This window comes from Anser anser (assembly GCF_964211835.1).
Source record: "Anser anser genome assembly, chromosome: 4".
NCBI classification, from domain to species: Eukaryota; Metazoa; Chordata; class Aves; order Anseriformes; family Anatidae; genus Anser; species Anser anser.
In genome coordinates this window covers 50,235,424-50,258,707 of record NC_139724.1, presented here as the reverse complement: position 1 = coordinate 50,258,707, position 23,284 = coordinate 50,235,424, and the positions used below count along the sequence as shown (strand labels likewise).

Genomic DNA, 23,284 nt, shown 5'->3' with positions numbered 1-23,284 from the left:
TAAGAGCAGAAGGCAGGTTAACAGGATGTTAGAAAGGCTCTGCTTTACTTGGGTCTGGGCCAATAATCGTGACGGTGAATAAGCTGTGTGCTCCAGGAAAGCTTCAGACCATCTTCAATTCCTTCTCGTCCTCTTCAGAGCTTGCCTTACATTTGACTATATTTATAAATCCCTGTTTTAAAAATAGCTGGTTTCCTTCCTGACTGGGACATATTAACCACATTTATTGGCTGTCCTATGTGTTTTACATTTGTTTTCCCCAGTCACGTTCACAGCAAGCAAATGTGTACATATAGGGTGGCAGGCAGGTGATCACTTACAGGGAGAGAACAAGCATGTGTGTCTGGGAACATCTCTGTTCATATGCCAATGCATTCATTTATATGTGAATAATAGTTATTCATATAAATAAAAGGTTTTTCCTATATATCTATGCACACAAAAAGTTTCATGAAAGCCGGTGAAAAGGATATAGGCTGATTGAATCATGAATCCTTGGATAAAGAGTTTTCTATCCATCACCCAACAGCACCCACTCAATACTTTGAGAAATATGTACCAATGCACAGGATACCACTACACAATATACCCTCCTATCACATACTTTAACATGAGCACCCTCCAACCACTGCTCTTTGGCCACAATTCAGCAGCATTACTGCAGCACACAAAGAGCAGAGAGTAGCCATTGGTATAGTCCTACAGCAGGTGTCAACACCAACTGATTTCTCCCCAGAATTGCCTGTTCATGGTTATTTCCTGGTCAGAGTGAGATGCAATCTGTGTACGACTCCATCAAACTGCTCAGGATCACAGAAATGTTCAAGCCTCGGTGCTTCCATGCAAAGCTGGGATAAATATGGTACCACCATCACCATCCACAGGCCCAAAGGCAACACCTACAGAGAGCCCCTGGCTGTCCCCAGTTGGGATGGCTCTGAGGTTTGTCTTTGTTGGAAGACTTATTCAGCCCAAGCATGTGTAAAAACATTATTTTAATTCCCCATATGCTGCTCTCTGTCAGAGATGGGTATTAAAACCAGTGATTGATTCTCCAGTGCTATGGCTGCTGCACATTTTTTTACCCCAAAATAAAGATTATTTTATATTATATATTTATATTATTATTTATTATTTATTATATTATTTATATTTATATATCTATTATTTATAATAGATATATTTATATATATTTATATATTTATATATTTATATGTTATTTATAATATATATATTATTTATAATTTATTATTATTTTATATAATATATTTATATTATTTTATAATAAATATTACTTGCCGAGGCGATCGGCTCCGGGGCAGACTCGTTCCGCAGCGGAGCGGGGGATCGGGACAAGCATGGCTTTTTTTCCGGCATCGAGGCCGCTCGAGGGAGCCGCCAGGGCCCGGCAGCCCCCGCAAGGGAGGCTGACGAGGCGTAGGCGGAGCCAGCAGCACCCCCGCCCCGGCCGTTCAAAAGCAGCCCCTAGGGGGCGCGAGCGACCAGGGCAGGCAAACAGAGCGTGGCGCGTCAGGAAGGCGGCAGTTCGCGCAGGGAGGGCAGAGTTTCCCCCCGCCCATAAGAACAACGTCTTTAATGGCTGTTGACCGCTAGCTAGGCTGCGATGGTCTTCACCAGGCAGAGCGCTCTCTCTAGAAAGTCTGTGGCCACCCAGACTGACCGCCTGCTCAACAATGCGGCAGTTCAGGTCTCTGGGTGCAGGGAGTGTCTGAGCCTGTTGCTGCCATCTGAGGGAGGCAGAGGCGCCGTGTGTGTGAGGTGCGAGCAGGTGGATGACCTGGTCCGCCTGGTGGCAGAACTCAAAGAGGAGGTGGAGAGGTTGAGGGCTATTAGGAAGTGTGAGCGGGAGATAGACTGGTGGAGTGACTCCCTGCAGGGCCTGAAGGAGAGGTACCAGGGTGAGACACCCCTAATGGGGATGGACCCCCTGCCCTGTCGCTGTCGGGCAGAGGGAGGCGACCTAGGAGTTGAGGAGGGATGGAGACAGGTCCCTGCTCGACCTTTCAGGCAACCCCCCCCCCTACCAGCCCCACCTTCCCAGGTGCCCTTACGTAACAGATTTGAGGCCCTGGAGCTTGAGAGACCGGTGGGTGAGGACGAGGTAGAAAGTCTACCCAGGAGGATGCCTAGGGCGAGGAAGCCGACTCCACATCTCAAGACTGCCTCCACCAAGAAAGACAGAAGGGTGAGTAGTAGGCGACTCCCTTCTCAGGGGAACAGAGGGCCCTATTTGTCGACCTGACCCTACCCTTAGGGAAGTCTGCTGCCTCCCTGGGGCCAGGGTCAGGGATGTTGCCAGGAAGCTTCCCAACCTGGTTCGCACCTCTGACTACTACCCTCTTTTGATAGTCCAGGCTGGCAGTGATGATATTGATGAGAGAAGCCTGAAGGCTATCAAACGGGACTTTAGGGGACTGGGACAGTTAGTGGATGGAGCAGGAGTACAGGTGGTGTTTTCGTCTATCCCTGCAGTGGCAGGGAGGGGTACCGAGAGAACACGGAAAGCCCACCTGATTAACACGTGGCTCAGAGGCTGGTGCCAACGCAGAAATTTTGGGTTTTTTGACCATGGGGCGCTTTACTCGGCACCTGGCCTGGTGACCGCAGACGGGTCCCTGTCTCTAAGGGCAAAACGGATCCTAGCCCAGGAGCTAGCAGGGCTCATTGAGAGGGCTTTAAACTAGGAAAGAAGGGGGATGGGGCTGAAATTAGGCTTGTTGGAGCTGTACCAGGGGGAACAAAGGCAAAGCCGGGGAAGAAGGCAATGGCCCAACTGAGGTGCATCTACACTAATGCACACAGCATGGGTAACAAACAAGAGGAGCTGGAAGCCATCGTGCAGCGGGAAGGCTACGACTTGGTTGCCATCACGGAAACGTGATGGGACCACTCTCATGACTGGAGTGCTGCAATGTCTGGCTATAGGCTCTTCAGAAGGGACAGGCAGCACAGAATGGGTGGTGGTGTGGCTCTCTATATTAGAGAGTGTTTAGATGTTGAGGAACTTGAGGCTGGGAATGATAAGGTTGAGTCCGTATGGGTTAGGATCAGAGGGAAGGCCAACAAGGCAAGCATCCTGGTGGGGGTCTGTTATAGACCACCGAACCAGGATGAGGAGACTGATGAGGAGTTCTATAGGCAGCTGGCAGAAGCCGCGAAATCGTCCGCGCTTGTTCTCGTGGGGGACTTCAACTTGCCAGACATATCCTGGAAGCACAACACAGCCCAGAGAAAGCAGTCTAGGAGGTTTCTGGAGAGCCTGGAAGATAGCTTCCTGACGCAGCTGGTTAGAGAGCCTACCAGGGGAGGTGCCCCGCTAGACCTTCTGTTCACAAACAGTGACGGACTGGTGGGACATGTGGTGGTCGAGAGCTGTCTTGGGCAGAGTGACCACGAAATGGTTCAGTTCTCTATTTATTCTTGGCGAAGTCAGGAAGGGGACCAGTAAAACCGCTGTCTTGGACTTCCAGAGGGCTGACTGTGAGCTGTTCAGGACACTGGTTGGCAGAGTCCCTTGGGAGGCGGTTCTGAAGGGCAAAGGAGTCCAGGAAGGCTGGGCACTCCTCAAGAAGGAAATCTTAATGGCTCAGGAGCGGTCTGTCCCCACGTGCCCAAAGACGAGCCGACGCGGAACTAGACCGGCCTGACTGAGCAGAGAGTTGTGGCTCGAGCTTAGGAGAAAAAGGAGGGTTTATAATCTTTGGAAAAGAGGGCGGGCTACTCAAGAGGACTATAAGGATGTTGCGAGGCTGTGCAGGGACAAAACTAGAAAGGCCAAAGCTCATCTGGAGCTCAATCTGGCTACTGCCGTTAAAGATAACAAAAAACGTTTTTACAAATACATCAACACAAAAAGGAGGACTAAGGAGAATCTCCATCCTTTACTGGATGCGGGGGGAAACTTAGTTACAAAAGATGAGGAAAAGGCTGAGGTGCTCAATGCTTTCTTTGCCTCAGTCTTTAGCAGCAAGACCAGTTGTTCTCTGGATACCTGGTACCCTGAGCTGGTGGAAGGGGATGGGGAACAGGATGTGGCCCTCGCTATCCATGAGGAAATGGTTGGCGACCTGCTACAACACTTGGATGTACACAAGTCGATGGGGCCGGATGGGATCCACCCGAGGGTACTGAAAGAACTGGCGGAGGAGCTGGCCAAGCCGCTTTCCATCATTTATCGGCAGTCCTGGCTATCAGGGGAGGTCCCAGTCGACTGGCGGCTAGCAAACGTGATGCCCATCTACAAGAAGGATCAGAGGGTAGACCCGGGGAACTATAGGCCTGTCAGTTTGACCTCAGTGCCAGGGAAACTCATGGAGCAGATTATCTTGAGTGTCATCACGCGGCACTTGCAGGGCAACCAGGTGATCAGGCCCAGTCAGCATGGGTTTATGAAAGGTAGGTCCTGCTTGACGAACCTGATCTCCTTCTATGACCAAGTGACGCGCTTGGTGGATGAGGGGAAGGCTGTGGATGTGATCTACCTTGGCTTCAGTAAGGCTTTTGACACTGTTTCCCACAACATTCTCCTCAAGAAGCTGGCTGCTCGTGGCTTGGACTGGCGTACACTTTGTTGGGTTAAAAACTGGCTGGGTAGCCAGGCCCAAAGAGTTGTGGTGAATGGAGTCAAATCCAGTTGGAGGCCGGTTACTAGTGGAGTCCCCCAGGGCTCAGTGCTGGGGCCGGTCCTCTTTAATATCTTTATCGATGACCTGGATGAGGGGATCGAGTGCACCCTCAGTAAGTTTGCAGATGACACCAAGTTAGGTGCGTGTGTCGATCTGCTTGAGGGAAGGAAGGCTCTGTAGGAGGATCTGGATAGGCTGGACTGATGGGCTGAGGTCAGCTGCATGAAGTTCAACAAAGCCAAGTGCTGGGTCCTGCACCTGGGGCGTAACAACCCCAAGCAGCACTACAGGCTGGGAGAAGAGTGGCTGGAAAGCTGCCTGACAGAGAAGGACCTGGGAGTACTGGTTGATAGTCGGCTGAATATGAGCCAGCAGTGTGCCCAGGTGGCCAAGAAGGCCAACAGCGTCCTGGCCTGCATAAGAAGCAGTGTGGCCAGCAGGTCTAGGGAGGTGATTGTCCCCCTGTACTCGGCTCTGGTGAGGCCGCACCTCGAGTACTGTGTTCAGTTTTGGGCCACTCGCTACAAGAAGGACATGGAGGTGCTCGAGAGAGTCCAGAGAAGGGCAGCGAAGCTGGTGAGGGGTCTGGAGAACAAGTCTTACAAGGAGCAGCTGAGGGAGCTGGGGTTGTTTAGCCTGGAGAAGAGGAGGCTCAGGGGAGACCTTATCGCTCTCTATAGGTACCTTAAAGGAGGCTGTAGAGAGGTGGGGGTTGGTCTATTCTCCCACGTGCCTGGTGACAGGACGAGGGGGAATGGGCTAAAGTTGCGCCAGGGGAGGTTTAGGTTGGATGTTAGGAAGAACTTCTTTACTGAAAGGGTTGTTAGGCATTGGAATGGACTGCCCAGGGAGGTGGTTGAGTCACCATCTCTGGATCTGGATCATCTGGAGGTCTTTAAAAGATGTTTAGATGTAGCCCTTAGTGATATGGTTTAGTGTAGGACTTGTTAGTGTTAGGGCTGAGGTTGGACTAGATGATCTTGGAGGTCTCTTCCAACCTAGACGATTCTGTGATTCTGTGAAAGTGTGCATAGTATGCTCCTAATCTTGCCCAATTGTAAATTGCTCGATTACTTCTGGGAGAGGAAGACAGTTGAGAAGGAGGATGAGCAGAATGGTAGCATCTAGGTTTGCAGTGAGATGTCTCTTCAAACTTGATTAAACTGAAGAGCGACACAAACTTGGCATCCCAACCCAGAGAGCCTGTAGCCAAATGAAGTCCAGTGCAGGCACAAGCAGTGCCTAAAATTTGAGAGGAGGGGAAATAGGCTTAGTAGTTCCTTAAGCTTGTGTATGAACCACTGACATTTTTAAAAACAGAATTATCATTGTAGAATAAGCTTCCCACTAACTCTAGAGCAGGGAACAGGCATGGTCGTACCCTCGGTGGAGCAGTGTTGATTTGCACCATTCCAACCTCAGATTTCTCATACAAAATCTGACGCATATCAGGAATATAAGGAACCACAATTAATATTGTTTCCTTTCTTTTGTCATTTTAGGAGCAAAAGGGAATTGCTATGGATTCAGTATGATTTGAATTAAAAAGCAAGATGAAACCTCACAGGACTGATAGCTAATCCCTGTGAAAAAGAGCTATGAAATTAAATGATAGTTTCAGGGCTAGTTCTGTTCGCTTACTTAACCTGAATGCCTTGTTAATACCTATTAAAACGGAATCCAGTGAACAACAGGCTCTCATGTTTATGGGCTGTCAAGTTAATTTCCATATAGCTGTGCTGTCTTCCTTGTCATTGTTGGCCAAGGGTTAATTCACTGCAGGAAAAAGTGCAACAAAATACATCACTTTAATCCCTTTCTTCTGTAGAGATGAAGCAGTAGAAAAGGAAAAGTAACAACTGGGAAAATGTAAGATCCGGAATTTTTTATATAAACTTGTCTGCCATTCTTGACGTCCGCAGTAATAAACACTCTACAATAAACACTGAGGGCTTTTCTTAAACCTCTATAATGTAACAACTTTGAGAGAGGAAAAAAAAATAAAAATTGTTCAAAGGCTTTTTCTGAATGCATTTGCATTTCCAGGCTTTGTTGTGTTATCTACGTAAAATGAAGCAGTTGCTCTTTTGTTGCTTAACCCTTCATGGTATGCTCATCAGCACGGAAACAGAGTCCCACGGCTGAGAGTGTCAGAAGCTGTTGGGAAACTGTGATATTCTGACTGCTAAAATCCGGTGCTTTTGAAAGTTTGGTGCCAAAATCATCCCAGACTCCTCAAGCCAGTATTTCATCCTCCATTTATTTCTTTCACCTCTGTAGTCTTTTTCTCCAGAACTCCCGTACTTTGTGCTCAAATGAGGCTCTCAATAAACCAGTATTTCCAAGACCATTGCCATTCCTTATTCCCTCTATAATCACAACTTTGAATATCCCAGCGGTTCTCCCCCTTACTGAATCTTGTCATTCTTCCTATACTCTCAGCCCCTGAGTGGTTCCTGTTTTCCGAGTGCATGTCCTATTGAATGAAAGGCAAAAGACCTCTGCACCAACATTTGCTTTTTCTATTATTAACTGAGCAAGGCTGCTGATGCTTGGGCAGATTTTTCACCAAATAAACCAAATGAATGAATGAAATGTTCAGAGGCCAGATGTTTTCAGAATAAGATGGGGCGTTCAGTTCACACAATTGTTCTGCCTTTTTTGTTTTCCTGCATGGTTCTTTCCTGTGGAGTGTAGGATATATTAACTTGCAGCCACAGAGTACTTGAAACACATCTACTGGATCAGCCTAGCACATCAGTGAAAGATGGCTAACAGTCTTCCTTTTCCTGTGCAGCTGTTGTTTGCAGAAAGGGATAATTTTTAAGTTGATTTATTTACCTTAGACATTTTTTTTCTTTTAATCAGTGAACATCAGCATGCTAATTGTTACTAGTAGCTTTGAAACAATGAATATGCCTCATTGATACAATTATGATTTTAATAGAAAAACATCCTTGTCTTGCAGGTGGAAAGCTCAGAACTTTTGTCCTCAGGAATGTTGATATCATAGAGTTCCCAGGTTAAAAAAAAAAAAAAAAGTAGCAAAGGCCCATATATACAGTTAGAAAAAAATCAGCAAGTCCTCAACTTGATCTTTTAACATCAGGGACAAAATTTATATATGGTTATCACGTTTTTAGTAAATCCCTACCCGCTGCAAATTGTTGCTCAAGCACTCTTTAGACTGCCCACCATGCTAAAATGAAGTGGTCTCCCCTGGTTGCAGCAGGAGGACTCAGGAATCCCCCAAACCATTCAGTGAGGGCACAGGAACCCACTTGTCTTGAGAACCAGCTGCTTCAGAAACACCACTGTCATTTCACACCTGCTAAAACTTTTTCTCATCCTCCCAGATTCCGGAGACTTCACCTTGTCTCTGTATGTGGAACACCTGGATGAAGCGTGGCTCCATCCACAGCACAAAGCACAGGTCCAGGGGCTCTTTGGCAGTGGATTAGGAGCAGACTCACTGCCCAACCATACTCACCCTGTCCTTCCATTTACTGGTGCTTCCTACAGAGCTCCTCTTTCTCATTCACTCTCATCTACTTTTTTTTTTTTTCTTTCTTTCTCTTGTCTTACTGGCAGAGGCTGCCTCTCTGTGGCAAGAGCTTGTATGCAAGAAGGTTCTGTAAAATCCCCCTGCTTGTAGCTCGTGAAGTGTGTGCAAGGGAATTAGTGCACTCTGGGGACGTTTTTCGTTAACTTGCCAAACCCTGGAAACCACCTTAGAAATTTCCCTCCCAAGCACTGTGCTTTGAGGAACCGAGGGCTTGCACATCACATCCTCATTAACTGAGTAGAGCATTGTGTTTGCCACAGAGATGCAGAGAGAAGTACATGTGGGCTTTATAATTATTAAGAGGAATCAAGACTCTGAAAGCAAGCAGAATAGGGTGAACTGTGAGTCAGTGTTTGGGCTCTGCAGTGACTTTGGGCAAAATGTTTTGGATGAGAGCAGGAGCGCGGCTATGGTCTATCTGCAGGGTGGAGAGGGATGTGGGAATACTGTATAGCCACTAGCCAAACCTCTGGAAATTAAGCCTTGTTGAAGGCAAACATTGCTCCATGCCTGCCCTGAGATCTGAAGTACGTGGTCTAATGTAAAAACTGCTGACCTACAGGATGAAAGTGCAAAGCCCAGACCCAGGCACTTACACCCCCTTTTTGTGTTTGGGAAGAATGAGGTGCTTTAGAGGTGTAATCCCCAAACCACTGTACACAGGCTGGAGATCAAAGTTTCTGTAACAAACTTCCACCCTGCTGATTAAAGTCCCTCCAAACTTTGCTTCAAGCATTTCAATCTTTCTTTGCCTGTAGCCCTGATCCTCTCTGGGACTATAAAACCGATACAATTTTTTTGGCAGCATCACAACACTAAAAACAGTGATGCTCTGGGGAAGCATAGGGGCCTCCTTTCTACATCCACTGTAGCACGTTTCACCAGCTGAAGATTTCAGAGCAACTAGATCAGCAAAAGGTCAACATTTTACTCGTGCAATAGAAACCATCTCCGCCAAACAAAGCTTTTTTTTGGCTTTTAACATTCATCTGCCTTATGGGGATGAGTCTGGCTGTACGCAGAAATGAATCAAATTTCCACTGACGTGTCTTGCGTGGGAAACTGTCAGGGTATCAAGATGGAAGCCCTTCTCAGGAAATGTGCCTGTTTTGCCATCTCACTTTGCCAGCGCCCTACCACTTCTTGCCTGCAGGCCCTGTGGGTTCCTGAGGAGAGCAAGCTCCTGTGAGCTGCAGCTCCAGGGCAGCTGAGGCTCTCTGTCTCTAGCACGCTATCTTTAATTATCAACTACAGGGGAAGATAATTATCAGGGATGGGAAAGAAGGCCCAATCAAACAAAATGTATTTCTGGTCTGCTTTTTAAAGCTCTTGGTTGATCATAAATGGTATGGTACAGCTAACAAAACAGTTAGGTTCTCCCAAAGAGACATTTTTTCTTTAATTTCAAAAGAAAAGAAAATGGGAGAAGTGGTTGTTAATTCTCTGCTGAGAATGAATGGTGGCTGCTCTGAGGCTATGAAAGGCAGGACTGTCTGCAGCACACTGGGCATGAGGACTTGGCAAGAGTCGCCAGCGCTCTTTATCTGTTTTCCCCACTCGGAAGAAGGAAAGCTTCTTTTTTTTCCCTTTCCTGTTTCTTTGCTTGGAGAAATCTGTTACTTCCCCTGAGATTTACATCCTGGCCTATGTAAATCTTTGAACTGTTCTCTGTAGCATTTCACTATGGGAGCCTCCTTGCTGAGAAATGAGGCTTTGAGAGCACAGGACAGCATTATTTATTCATCTGACATTAGTAACCTATCAGGCAGCATTCATCAAAGAACTGCTCAAGTCTTTCAGTCCTACAATCACAGTGTTACTCACAATATGGGGTAATTTTCCTTAATTAAATCTCTTGATATTGTTTAACACAATGGCCTAAATATGCTAATGTCTGTCTGATTCCACTTGTTCTTTAAAACAAAATTCTTTCTGAACTGAATACTGCTTGAAGTATATTTCCTAATGCATGTCCTATACATAAACAATTGATAGAGGTAAATATCTGCATTCTGTGCAGGCCAGTAGTGGTTATACTGTCATTCCACAATCATGGACAGTCATCATTAATGTTTAAATTATTCACTGCTAGGATGTAAAAAGGAGGGGAAATATTGTACGTAAAAATATGTAAAAAGGAGAGGAAGAATATTTTCAGCTTCAGAATATGCACAATAACACATACAGACACATATAGGTAACACGATATAAATACATGTATGTATGTATATAATTTGTGGTCCTTGGTTACTTTAGTTCATCTATAAATAATATTTTTTTCTTTAAAGACGGGCACAAGAGACAAACATCTAAGAAAAGAACTGAGGTCTTTTTACCACGATGAAGCTTTGTCCTCTGCCCATGACCATGGAGTGTCTATACTTCAGGTGTTGTGCAGGTCCTACCATCATCAGGGGCAGAAAGGAAAGGAAGGGGACCCCTGAGAAGGGGCAGCAGGGATTCCTGCTTACACCTGAAAGCTCTGTGAAAGGAGGGTAGAAGCAAAGGAAGGATGAGCTTCAATTAGTAAGCAGCTAAGTACAGTCCTGAGAAAAGAAAAGCCAAATTGCTCTTTATAGTTAACAAGGATTCTTCTCTGCAATTTGGTGCAGCTGCTCCTGAGACGCATGCAGAGCAGCCCTGATGTGTTTTGGAAAGCGCCCAGTGCTGGGCAACCTCCTCAGAGCTGGGGGACATGGATGAGCACTGACTGCTTCATCCCACACTCAGACCTAAGCACTGTCTGCCTTCCTTCTCCCATTTCTGTTCTTCTCATCCCAAAATGACCAACGAGCCTTGTCCAGCCGGTAGAGGCACAAGGAGCTGGGGCACATGGCCCCAGATGGGCCTCACCAGGGTGGCCCTACCATGCAGGGCTTTGCTTTGGGGAGACGCTGATGACTTGTCCATCAACCTGCACTAGCCCTGAAGTGAAGGCATGCCATGAGTGCTGCCAGAGACACATTTTCTTGGTGGTTTATAAAAAATTGAATTCTGCTGTTCAGGCAAGGCCTTTAGTTTCCTTTCTGTTTAAGTCTTCTGGGAGCTTCATTGTTGTTCGCAGGCTCTCCGGTTCGTATTCCTGTCAGTAGGTAGTGGAGAACTCCTCTTTTCCAGAAAAGCTTTGTCTTTGGCACCATGTCGGTTGCCACTAATGGCATTTTCCTCATTCTTGTTGTAGCAGTTGCTCCTGGTGGCCTTGAGGAGGGGCAAGATCTCTGGACCACGCTCATCTTGCCTGGTGCTAGATGCCCACCCCAGTGGCAGCTGCTCACCTCTGACCTTGGTGCCCACGTGCCCATCCTGCCAGAGGAGATCTAGTCAGCTGAGATCTCACAATCCATCTGACCAAACCTAAGAAACTATTTCAGGCAAGAGTAATTGCCCTCTCTGTTTCATTGACTGTGTTGACTGAAGGGTGCTTAGACACTAAGCTGGAACACAGAAGGGCCTCAGAGGCATCTAAGGTTATGTTTAAGCTATCTTTCCCTTGTGACTCTGTTGCATATAACCATCACCTGATTGCTGACTCAAACATTTTAAAATCAGAGCTTTCAGTCCTCTGTATTTATTGAAGTTTGCTTAAAAATACAGAATTCTGTGTTTGCTCAAAAATGCTGAAGTGCAGTGTAAAACTCACAAGCTTGGTGTGCAGGAGAAGCAGAGGCAGTCCCATGCCAGTTCCCCGGTTTCGGCAGCTCTGCAATGTTGCACAGTCTGACTGGACTCTATTTTGTTATTCTGAAGTCTCCAAAATACATCACTGTATGTGGGAAATATGTGGGAGACTCCTAAAACTTGTGTTTATCTCCTTGATGCAGAATAGCAGCCCATAAGCTTCAGAAGAATGGCAGTGAAACTCACTGACGATAATTCCTTATTAATTCAGACAGAATCAAGGCTTTGATTGCACGTGCTTATTCAGAAACAATCACTTTATTTCAGTGGATTGGGAGAAGGGAGCACCCACTGCCTATGGCTGCATTACTGCATTAATTCTCATGTATTAGCTGTTGACATTGTTTGAAAGACAAAAGGCATTGCTTTCATTGAGCTGAGCTTTTTACTAAAAATGAGCAGTGATCTGCTACTATATCCTTTCTCCTGCTATCTACTCTATACCCTGCAGAGGGCAAGGGCGAAAGATTACAACCTGTATAGTCCAGTCATTGTTTCCTTTTCATGGGAAACGAGACTTGTCAATCAGCCAAATAGCATTTGATCATCTCATATGACCTAACCAGGCTTCCTTGTGTTGCGTGGCCATGACCCAGACTTCAGGTGCAGACAAAAGAGAACAATCCCATACCTCAGGGACACATGCAGAAGACTGAGTCGTGATCCTGGCTACACCATCTCGAGTCTCTGCAGAAATACATGATGCTGGGCATTTTAATTGTGCCTTGGTGAAAAAAGGGAAAGGGAGCTGGCTCTCTGGGCACTGTGAGAAAGGGCAATCATTAAGCCTGCAGCTGGCGGGTCTGTAAGGATCTCACATGGGCAAACAGATTTTGCTTGCAAACTGAACTTAGAGCCTGGTAACAGCAGCAATTTGTTACTGAATAATGTGAACGGTGGTTATATTACCACAGTCATCGCAATAGCTTGTTCCAGTTACTGCTCATTTTTTTGATTGCTATCTTCACTAATCATTTCTGAATAAAAGGAATTTCACTCATCACTTCATCTAACCACTAGTGCTGGGGAGAAAAATGTTTGCACACACATTTTTCCGACACAGAAATTGATCTATTAGTCCAGCCAGCAGTGGCAATAAGGTTCCTTACTGATGCCCATCTCTATTTTATATTTAAAAACAAAACAAAATAAAAACACACTAGAATACCAGACTATGACACTGGTGTAGATTTTTTTGTGATGAATTAATTCCTGGTCTGAGCACAGGGCTTTTCCCTTCCAAGAGCTGTCACCTGACAGGGAGGAAAGTGTGCTTGAAGACATAAAAGTAAACTACAAACAGGGGGAAAATGCAGTGTAGGCTTTCTGAAAGACAGATAGTGCCACACTAACCCCGTATCTTCCTTTGACAAGACAGCTGAGATTCCCAGCAGATTTGTTCTGTTTTGATTTCCGTGAAGCATCTGACATAGTGCCATGTAACAAATATCAATTAAGGTAGGAGCTGTACCAGAACTGCAACTTGCGGAGGTTGCAACTTGTGGAGTTTGCTAAGGGACAGAAAAAACAGAGACTGATGAGAGAGAAAAAGCATGACACCACAGGGCAGTCACCAGAAAGACTCATCAAGGGTTAGTTTTAATTAGTGGCTCCATGCTCTAGCAGTATGGGAAGACCACCGCAATAAGTCTCAGCAACTCAGGGACAACCGAGAGCTCAGGACTGAGCAGCAGTAAGATGGGAGGTCACTCACTCTGGGTGAGCATTTCATTGCTCACTGGCAGAGAAGCCAGGCAGTTCTTCCACAGCTGGAGAGAGCTGCAGGGCAGCTGTGAGATGCTGTGGTTACCTGCCCTACCAAGCACCCAGTGAGCTTAGCTCATCCTGTCAGACCACTGCGGAGATTTCATGTACTGACTCAAATACTTCCACTTCGGGCACCACGAGAGCTTCCTGCTTCTCGAGTATTGGAGCAAGCCAGGAGCTGACAGTGTTGTTGGCTGCAGAGGTCTCCCTGTCAATGACTTGCCCAGATGATGCTGTCCTGTGTCTAGGAAGATGAAGCAGAAGCTGCTGTCATCCTTTTCTGAAGGCTGGGATTGCCCAGGTGACACGTCCAGTGTGACACAGTCACAATATAGACCTGGAGAATTCACCTCTAAAGAAAGGCCAAGTGGGTTTCCATGTGTGTATGCTATATATACAACATGCAGCAATATAAATTTTACATTGATTACTTACATTTCCCATCAGGTACGTCACAGCAGAAAGGATAGTAAAGAATGAGGGATAAAACAAATTTTTGTTATGTTATTGTAAAAATCCATATACTTTTTCTCTGGGAATTGCAAACAACCCTTCACTAGAGTTTTACAGGTTAATAGCCCTGCAGTTTAGCCTTGTTTTGTGGTCTTAAACTTTCCTTTCTGGTCTTTCTTCAGCAGCGGGCTAAACTTAGGTGCAGGAAAAAGCACAGGAGGGTATGATAATACCTCCTCCACCTCACTCTAGACAGATGCAACAGGAATCCACATAACAAACAAAGCAAAACAAACAAACAAACAAAACCTGTAAGATAGAGATATAAAGTATTGGAAAACGTAATTTGACAGCTATAGAGCAATTCTCATTCTTGTGCCTACTTGCACTGAAGACTGCTCTCCCAGGGACAGCGTTGATGACATTTGCTTTCCAACAAGAAAAAAAAAAAAAGTAGAACTGAAGAAGCGAGCTCCTCTGAGTCCAATCTTGTGTGAGTTAAGTCCATCATTGATCATTTAGTCCATCACGCAGAACTTAGCATCACTGAAATGTAAGTTATTCAACCCTTAGTGAGCACTTAGCTCCAAAAGCCTCCATGAAGGTGACTCCTGGCTGCCTTTCGCTATGAAGAGCACTCCTTCTGCCTCTGACTTGCTGCTTCTTAAGTGAGCCAGTGAGCCAGAAAGCTGCCCGTTTAGGTATCCCCAAACCCAACGCTCCTAAGCTTTGCCTGCGGCAGCAGGAGCCTCTCGATGCACCGAGGGAGGCCTCCAGTGGACAAATCTGTAAAACACCACGGTTTTGCCCATTTATATGCTCGGTTCAGGCATCCCGTGTGAGAGGCAGCTGTCTGTCTGAACGTGCATCCGTTGCAACTCAGATGTCCTAAAAGCTATTTTGCGCCAAATATTTTATAAACACCTTTAATTTTAAGATAGAGCAAGTGAGGGACTCTTTCCAAAATAGTAGTCTCTGATTAGGTCGTTGGTTACTGGGTAGTTAACACAAACAAAAGCTAAGACAAACCTAGGATGCTTTATTTAAATAAATAATGCCATTTGGTCAAATAGCAGAGGAAGCAGATGTCTTATTTACATCACTGCATGGGATCTAACATAAAATTTGGACACCCAAATACTTCCTAAATCATCAGTGCTGCCAAAGAAGCAGTGCAAAGGCACGCAGCGCCCTTAAAAACCCTCCCCGATGTGAAGCAGCAGCAGAGGTGGCAAAGCACTTGGCAGAGATGCTGTGGCCAGCAGTGCTGGGATTGGTGAGAGAGCATGGCATTAAGGAGGTTTGTCTTCAGAAGGGATTTAAAAGAGGATGAGAGAAGGAGACAGTAATAAAAGGTGAAATAAAGATTTAGGTAACACTCTGAGTTTAAGAGCATGCTACCATAAACACAGAGCTATCAAAACTTGGCTTCCCACAAATTTATGTTCAGCGTCTTCCACTCACCAACAACAGTTACAGTCCTTCATACTCCTCTGAGTAAATCTGCCACCTCCCAGTGCCACCACTTCTATGTCACATCCCTCCTTTCATCCTGTCACACCCAGGTCCCAGCAGGTGCACAAAGCACAGCTGCAAAAGCCTGTGCCTAGATCTGCAATGTGCACACGCTTTTATTTATTGGCTGCTCAGTACCTATGTACTTATTGCCCAGCTGGTAGACCAAACATACCAAGAACAGCCGACTTCATCAGATGACTGGTCTCTCCGTGGGGATACTTGCTTGGGTCTCTTTCCTCTACTTAGAGAATGACTTTCATGGAACATACAGGAATTTCATATCTTTCAGATTGCTAGTTTTCCATCAGATGTGTCCAGTGGGTTCAGAAGTTATCAGCAGGAGACAGACAGTGTAATCACACATGCTTTGTTTCTTAGGAAACCAGCCTAAATATAAACTATGTCAGTGGAAATCAGAGGTTACCCACTTTCTGCCAGACTGCTTTTCAAAATCTTGTTGGGCTTGGTATTTCCACATACTTACACAGAGGTATGAGTGATAAATGCCTCTCTTTATCTAACATGATAGTCACGTTTAGGTAACTATATCTCTCCTATCATTGGACCCTTTCAGTTTTGTGTTTATATTTGCCCTGTTCTTGCCTATGTCCATTATTTCTTCATCACTTCCAAAGTGGATCAGTGAAATCTGCTCTACCTAAAGTTGATATAAAAGGCATTCATATGAAGTCCTGTCTTGCTTAAGATAGAGCTACATCTATTTACAGCTATCGTGTTGGACAACATATAGCACCATACGTACAAATGAAACACAGCAGCAGCAGTAGCCAAATGTCATGCAGTAAAACCTTGAAACAGGGACGCTCTATAGCTCCATGCTTCTCATTCTTCTTCAACTGCTGATTTATATACCCAGGAGAGAGAAAAGCAAAAGAGAAGGAACCTCCACTAATGGATAAATGTTACCACAAAGACAGCCTTCATCAAATTTCTCTGCAATTATTAAGGCAGGACAAAAAAGAATCCACCAAAAAAGGCAGGAACAAAAGAGAATCCATGCAAGAAAGAGACTGAAGACTTGAGACCAAACTGCCCAAGAAAAATGCATAAGCATAGGGAAAAGGCTGACCTGGGAGAATATGAAACTCTTACCTTTGGAATATGAGTGTTCTGGATGTTTTTAGGAAAAGGATGAACCAACATCTTCTATGGGATATCCGATGTATAATTGACCCCTTAGCTATTGCAGAGGATTGGATTAAAAGCTCTTATCTCAGCTCCATCTTTAAATTTTTCTGTTTTCTGTTTCTACATCTTTTATATTATAAAGAAGAAACTAATAGAGAGAATAAAAAGTTGAATGTACCATCATTTGTGTGCCAGGATGGGGCAGTAAGCACTGTCAGGCAGTTTGTTCACACCCAAAGATTTCTAAAGACTGAAATGAAAAGAAAGAGAGAAGAACGTAATGCAGAGAACTGAAAGGAGCCTGAGGAACCATGATATATATATATATATACATACGTATTTTAAAGTAAGGAATGGGGAAATGTTTGGGGAGTCAAGACTAAATGGAAAGAAAAGATATATATGGAAGCCTTGTGGTTCAGACACTAGATGGCTCTGCAACCTCGAATAAAGTCAGCTGTGCTGGACGTTTCGTTGTTTTCTGGCAAAATAAAGTAAATGGACACAAAGATGAACCTGATGCTTTATTAAGCATCTGTCTTTATTAAAGAGGAGGAGCAACACTGCAAGAGAAGATCACTCCTAGATTAAGAGTTTTAATTATGCTAATGTGGTTTGATGGTATGTGCTTCATAATATCCTTTCAAATATTTTATTGAAGATTATTTTATGCATTGCATAAAAGCATACATTGTTTTACTATATATACAGTATAAAGTTAGACTAGTTAAAATACAAGAGAAAATTGTAGTCAGTCTGTAGTTGTTTTAACTAATGACTTAATATGCCATAAATGATTTGAACAGTAAGTATTGTCCACATTAAATTTCATTGTTGGCTCTTTTTACAGAAATTATTTTAAGGATGAATTTCATGATTTGTGTCTACGTCCAAGGATGTTTCCCAAACTTGCTGTCATTTGTAGGTGGGTTGAGAGTTTTTCTGGTAATCAATACCAGTTCGGGCCAAGGAAGAAGAAATCAAGGAGGTGAAAATCAAAGTCCCCAGGACATCCTGCAGTGACAGGGTGACTGGTTTCTGAACAGACATAAGCTGAGATTTAAATTAGTTTTGCAAAAACTACTTGCTTTCAGCAAGCAACAAGCCCTAGGTTAGTATTATATGTGAATTTTCAATTTGTTTTAATTTTTCGCTTGACCAGCTTCTCATGCTTATTTTTACCAGAGTTGAAGTGCATGAATGACTTGATTCTCATAGTACTGCACATACACTGCTGACAGAAGGAAACGTTTTAGTAAAAATCACTAATATAATTTCAGTTTCACAGAAGAACAATGAACGAGCAGGGAGCTGATGTGGCACAAGAACAGGCAAACTGAATGCGGTTTAAGTTTGGGGAACTTTAATTTACCTATATCAGAGAGGCATAAGGAGATCCACTGAAGTCAGAGCTGTGTAGATTCTGTTGTAAAGCTTTGGTGCTGAGAAAACCATAAAGATGAAGGTAACAGGTTATTGAAGGAGAAGTTAACAGTAGGTTCAGACTCTCTCAGGAGTCACTTGGCACAGAGAATGCCCTTCTTATCTCAGTGTGTTATAATAAACCACTAAAAACTCAGATTTTTGCAACTTTCTAGCTACCTTTCTGTATTTTTGTTGGTCTCCTAGTAGGGAACTACACCTTTTTCAATCTATTCAAAACACTGCTGTTAGGGAAGGTCACCTTCCTTTTCTGTCCTTCTTCCTTTGTCACTTCCCTTTGAGGCCTGTCACTGGCTTCCTGCCTCTTGGTGCACCATATCAAATCTCTGTTTTCTCATTTTCAGGGGCTTATCCACTATTGTCTGTATGCATCCAAATCCCTTCTGCATGGAGGTATTGCTTCTGGCATTGGCCACGCATGTGCTGGACTCTGTGCAAATATTGCTCAGTGAAACCTGAGGTTGTCCTACATACACACATACACAGAGTATCACACAGTGCTCCTCATTCCGTGTGATGGAGGAGGACGCATGCAAGTAAGGAGCAGAGACTGTCCTGTATCTTGGGCTGTCACCCAAACCTGTATATTCCTTACTCTTGCTGCTATGCTTGTGCCTGGAACGTGGCCAAAGTATCTCAGTTTAAATTTTCTTTTCAGTAACAGCTGTTACTTACTGCTTTTTCTCCCCTTGGGCTTTTTTTTTTTTTGAATAACAAACTTTCCAGCAACTCTGCGTTTGAGAGCTGACCCAGCTGCAGACCCAACTGAAGGCCAAGGGGCTATGACAAACCTAATTCTGTGCTGCAGTTTGAGGGAAAAGAAACACAGTGAGCTCGGGCTGGTTTAGGCTCTTCAAATAAAGCTGCATGAACTTTCACACTTTATATTGTTTGTTATGATGTTTTCAAAATGAACCACAGATGTTTTACTTTGTTTTTTTTTTTTTTTTTTTTTTCCCCCTGGTTGAGTCACCTATTATCCAGGCCAGATCTGGGCAGCTCTAACAGGAATCACAATGAAGAATTCTCCAAAAGAAGGTCAATACTTTGTTTGATTTTTAGGTCATCTTCTGTACGTACCTAAATAGATGAGGAAATAAACATTATGTCTGTGAGTGACATGGTATAAAATCCAGGGAGGTAATGGATGTTATCTCTGCTGCCTATGTTCCTCATAACTGAAACTGAGTCAATGTGGACGAGTGAGCACTGAATTTTGCCCACAGCTTACAGCTTGTCTTTAAATATTCTGCTCTGGCTTCAGTTCAAGGGTAGAGGAGACTGAAAAGTTTCAGAGGCAGCCTTTGATCTTCATTATACATCTTCAGCCCTTTTGAGCAAGGGGGATCCCATCAAGCAAATGAAGTCAGAAACATCACATAAACCGTCAATGTGATGGCAGATGAACAGAGACATGGTCTGAAAAGTGCCGTGTGTCACAGAAGGGCATGGAGAAACCCCTTGATTTTATTTTTTGGAAAAAAAAAAAAAGTCACATCTTCTCTGACAAAACAGATCTCTGTCTGGTTACTCTGCAGTAACACAATAGGTTGCTGCAGCATTCTTTGGGCATGACACTGATGTACAGAAGAAAAGATAGTTCTCTGGCTAGAGCTGGAGTCACTCTCATTGAGTCCTTCCTAGAAAGGAGAACAGATATCTGGCTACAGAGTGCTATTTGAGTGCAGTAGCTGTCAGTCCATTGGAAACAAATGTTCCCATCCAAACACATCCACCATTTTTTTACTGCGTGCTTCGTATGTTTGTTTTCAAAGAGCTGTGTAATAATACATTCAGATCTCCAGAATACATGTTATAGTTTTAACAGAGCATTGTCCTTGGAAAGTTTTCAAAGTGTTTCTGTATATTTGCAGTATCTGTAGTTAGCACACTCAAAGCCAGAGTGATTCATTTCCTGCCCAGCGGTCATTTGTTGTTTCATATATATATTTTTTTCTTGGCTGCACCTTTACAAACACAATGGGAAAATCACTATTTGCAGATAATGAAAGTGAAGGAATTAAAAATTAATGCATACAGCAGAGAATGTCAGATATGGAAACTTGCTTGTAAATGCCAGGGCAGAGCAGTACCTTGTGTTAAACAACCACGATCAGTGCCTACATCTTTGCAGTTTGGGGGTCAGTAATTTGGAATTGGCTAGAGACTTGGGTTACTTCTACAATATAAGTTCCTGAGCAGGGGAAAGAAGAGACACAGCCTATTAGTTAATAACTGATATTTCAATGTATTTTATTTTGGGGTGAGTCTGTGCTAATCAGCAATGTTTTGTGTATGTGGTGGCTGGTGATTTCTTGTTTGAAAGTGCAGTATCTCTGGAGGTTGTTTGGTGCTACACACACAGGTGAGGTAAGTCCAGTGTTTGTCAAAAACAGGTCCATGGTAGTATAAAGTACACCTTATACACTGGACAGCTTCCCTGAATTTGGTCTATTTTTACTGAAGAAAAACCTAAGGAAGCCATTAAGCTCTTCTAGACAATTAGGTCAAAGCAGCTGCTGCCCAAAACAGGAGGTGACAGAAGCTTTTAACCAAAGCATTCACTTATTTCTGTTGCTCTTGTGTTTGTTCATAACTCCCAGGAAATCATCACTTGTTTGAATTGGTATTGGGAGAAAAGCAGCCGAAAGGTAAGAGGTACTAAAAATGAAGATACAGGAACAGCAGACAGTGAACTTTCATGTTAGTGTCCTCAGAAAAAGTTAAGCTGAGAGGAGGAGTCATACGTTTGAGGAAGGACTTCTGGATAAAAGATCTGATCTATTTCCCGTATTAATTCAGGAAAAATCAAGGCAAAGAAACAAAATAATAGTTAAGATGAAACAATACTGTAGCTGATACCTGACTCCATCCTCTGGTTTGGCTTTTTGGGGAGCCCTGAACTCCAGCTACTGTTAGTGAGTGTCAAGAACTGTGACTGGTTTCTTTTGGAAAGATAATATGACTTGGCTGTCCTCTTCAGCCAAGAACGAACAAATAGTAGAGGTCCTTACATACCTTAAAATTAGTCAATGATGTATGAATTCAAAGAATGACCCAAATAAGCACTGGAAGTTTAGCAGAAGGGTTTCAAACAGAACCTGAAGGCTTCACAAAAATAGCACAGAAGAGGTATTTTGCCTGGGATGCTTTTTTGAACACAGATAAAATAAGTAAACCCTTGGAGAAATGGGAAACCCTGATGCAACATTCCAAGTCTGGAAAAGCAAGGACAGCAACCTGGCTGTTATGAACTAGAAATATGGAGGCACCAGGAAAGCTCTCCCTAGCAGATATCAGTTGCCTCAAGGATTCAGACACCCCTTTCACCTGCTGGTGACACTCTCCCTAGTGCTTTCCAGGAGGCTGTTGGCCTTCCTGGCTGCAAGGGCACATCCCTGGCTCGTACTCAACTTGGTGTTCATCAGGATCCCCAGGGCCTTCTCTGCACAGCTGCCTCCTAGCCCTTTGGCCACCACCTTGTACTGGTGCCTGAGATTATTCCTCTCCATGCGCAGGACTTCACATTTCCCCTAGCTGAGCTTCACAAGATTCCTGTATGCTCATTTCTCCAGCCTGCCCAGGCCCTTGTGGATGCCAGCATGATGATCTAGTGTATCAGACAGTCCTCCCAGTTTTGTACTGTCTGCAAGCTTCCTGCATACACACTGTCCAACCACCTAGGTAATTCCTCAAGATATTAAATCTGTGAATCTCTGTTTGTTGCAGCCCATTGGAAGATTAACAGAGATGGTAGTACCTGCCAATGCCTTTGTGTGAATGGTGTATCTCTCACGGTGTCACGCAACAGTCCCAGGGAAGACAGACTGAATAACCCAGATCACGTACAGCCCATCAGTGTGTGGCTTGGAGGCAGCTGGGAATGTGAGCAACCCAGGGAAACAGCTGAGAGTGAAGTCAAAGGCATAGGGGCTTTGAGCTGGGAGGGAAATGGATGACTACCTGCACTGCTGGAGGACCACCAAGCGGATAAGAAAGCTACCAAGGATTTCCAGGATAAACTGGCAATGAACCAACCTGCAGGCATTCAGCTGGTCTTCAACTTGTGGACCAAGGTCAGTGGATGGAAGCCAAACAACTCTGAATGGCTCTGGAATTTGCCATGTTACTTTATTTTTTTGTTGTAGTAGTGCAGCAGAAGAGGAAGCAGGTGCTAGCAAGGAAGATGGGCGCAGATCACTGAGCCCAGTAACTTCAGCTCTGCATCTTGCTGGGAGCAGTGGTTCTGGCATGGCTCATTACAAAGCACGGAGAATTAAAGAATAAATTCAGTTTGTGAAACCGGTGAAATAAATCGCAATTGCCTAGAGTATGGCACCCATTCGGTTTCAAAAATAAAGAAATGTATCTGTTTCAAAAATAGATAAAAGACAGAAGAGGATGGAACATCACAAACAAATCACTCTCTGAGGTGAGTAGGGGAAAGGATATCGAGAAGAAAGGAAAGCATCTGAGATTATGAAAATCGGCTTTATGGTTAAGTCTGGATGCATAAAGAACAATTTTAGGCATTTTACCGAGCACACAATGTATAAGAATAGCCAACACTGTAGTCATAACACAAGACATGCAAGATTGTCTGGAGACTGAGAGATCCCAAAATTGAGCCATTTAAAATAGGTAAGAAGTGTATCCTGTTCCAGAAATGGCAAAAACTGGGGCTGAAAACCAGACATTTCACTGCACAGAGAAGAATTAAACATAAAATTTGGACAGCACTCCAGCTTCTGAATTCTTAATAAGTGCCAGGAGTAGTATAATACACTGGCAAATCCAAACATGATGATTATTTTTAAAACATGCTCTGTGCAGTGTCTGAGCAATTTTCATCAAAACCAGCTAGCCTGTTTTCAGAAACTGCTATAGCTTGTGTTCCCTGTGGAAGGTACCATGCAAAGCAATATCAGAGAATGACCAAAGTGCACCCTGGCAGCAGCATCTTGCCTGGTTTTAGGTGCCCAAGTTCTTGTGGAATTAAAAGAAGGAATCTGATTTTCTCATAAACCTTTGGTATCCTGCAAAAGCAATCAGCTCCAACACTGGG

The 23,284-nt window shown here is 44.2% G+C and overlaps 1 protein-coding gene across 1 annotated transcript; it reads left to right on the top strand.

Annotated features, from left to right (window-relative positions):
• Positions 1 to 680: 680 nt before the first annotated feature.
• LOC310899688 (uncharacterized protein) lies at positions 681 to 22,028 on the top strand. Its single transcript, XM_083836415.1, has 2 exons — positions 681 to 2,206; positions 21,949 to 22,028. The coding sequence occupies exons 1-2, from the start codon at positions 1,625 to 1,627 to the stop codon at positions 21,997 to 21,999; spliced, it is 633 nt and encodes a 210-aa protein (XP_083692541.1). The 5' UTR covers positions 681 to 1,624; the 3' UTR covers positions 22,000 to 22,028.
• The last annotated feature ends 1,256 nt before the right edge of the window (positions 22,029 to 23,284 follow it).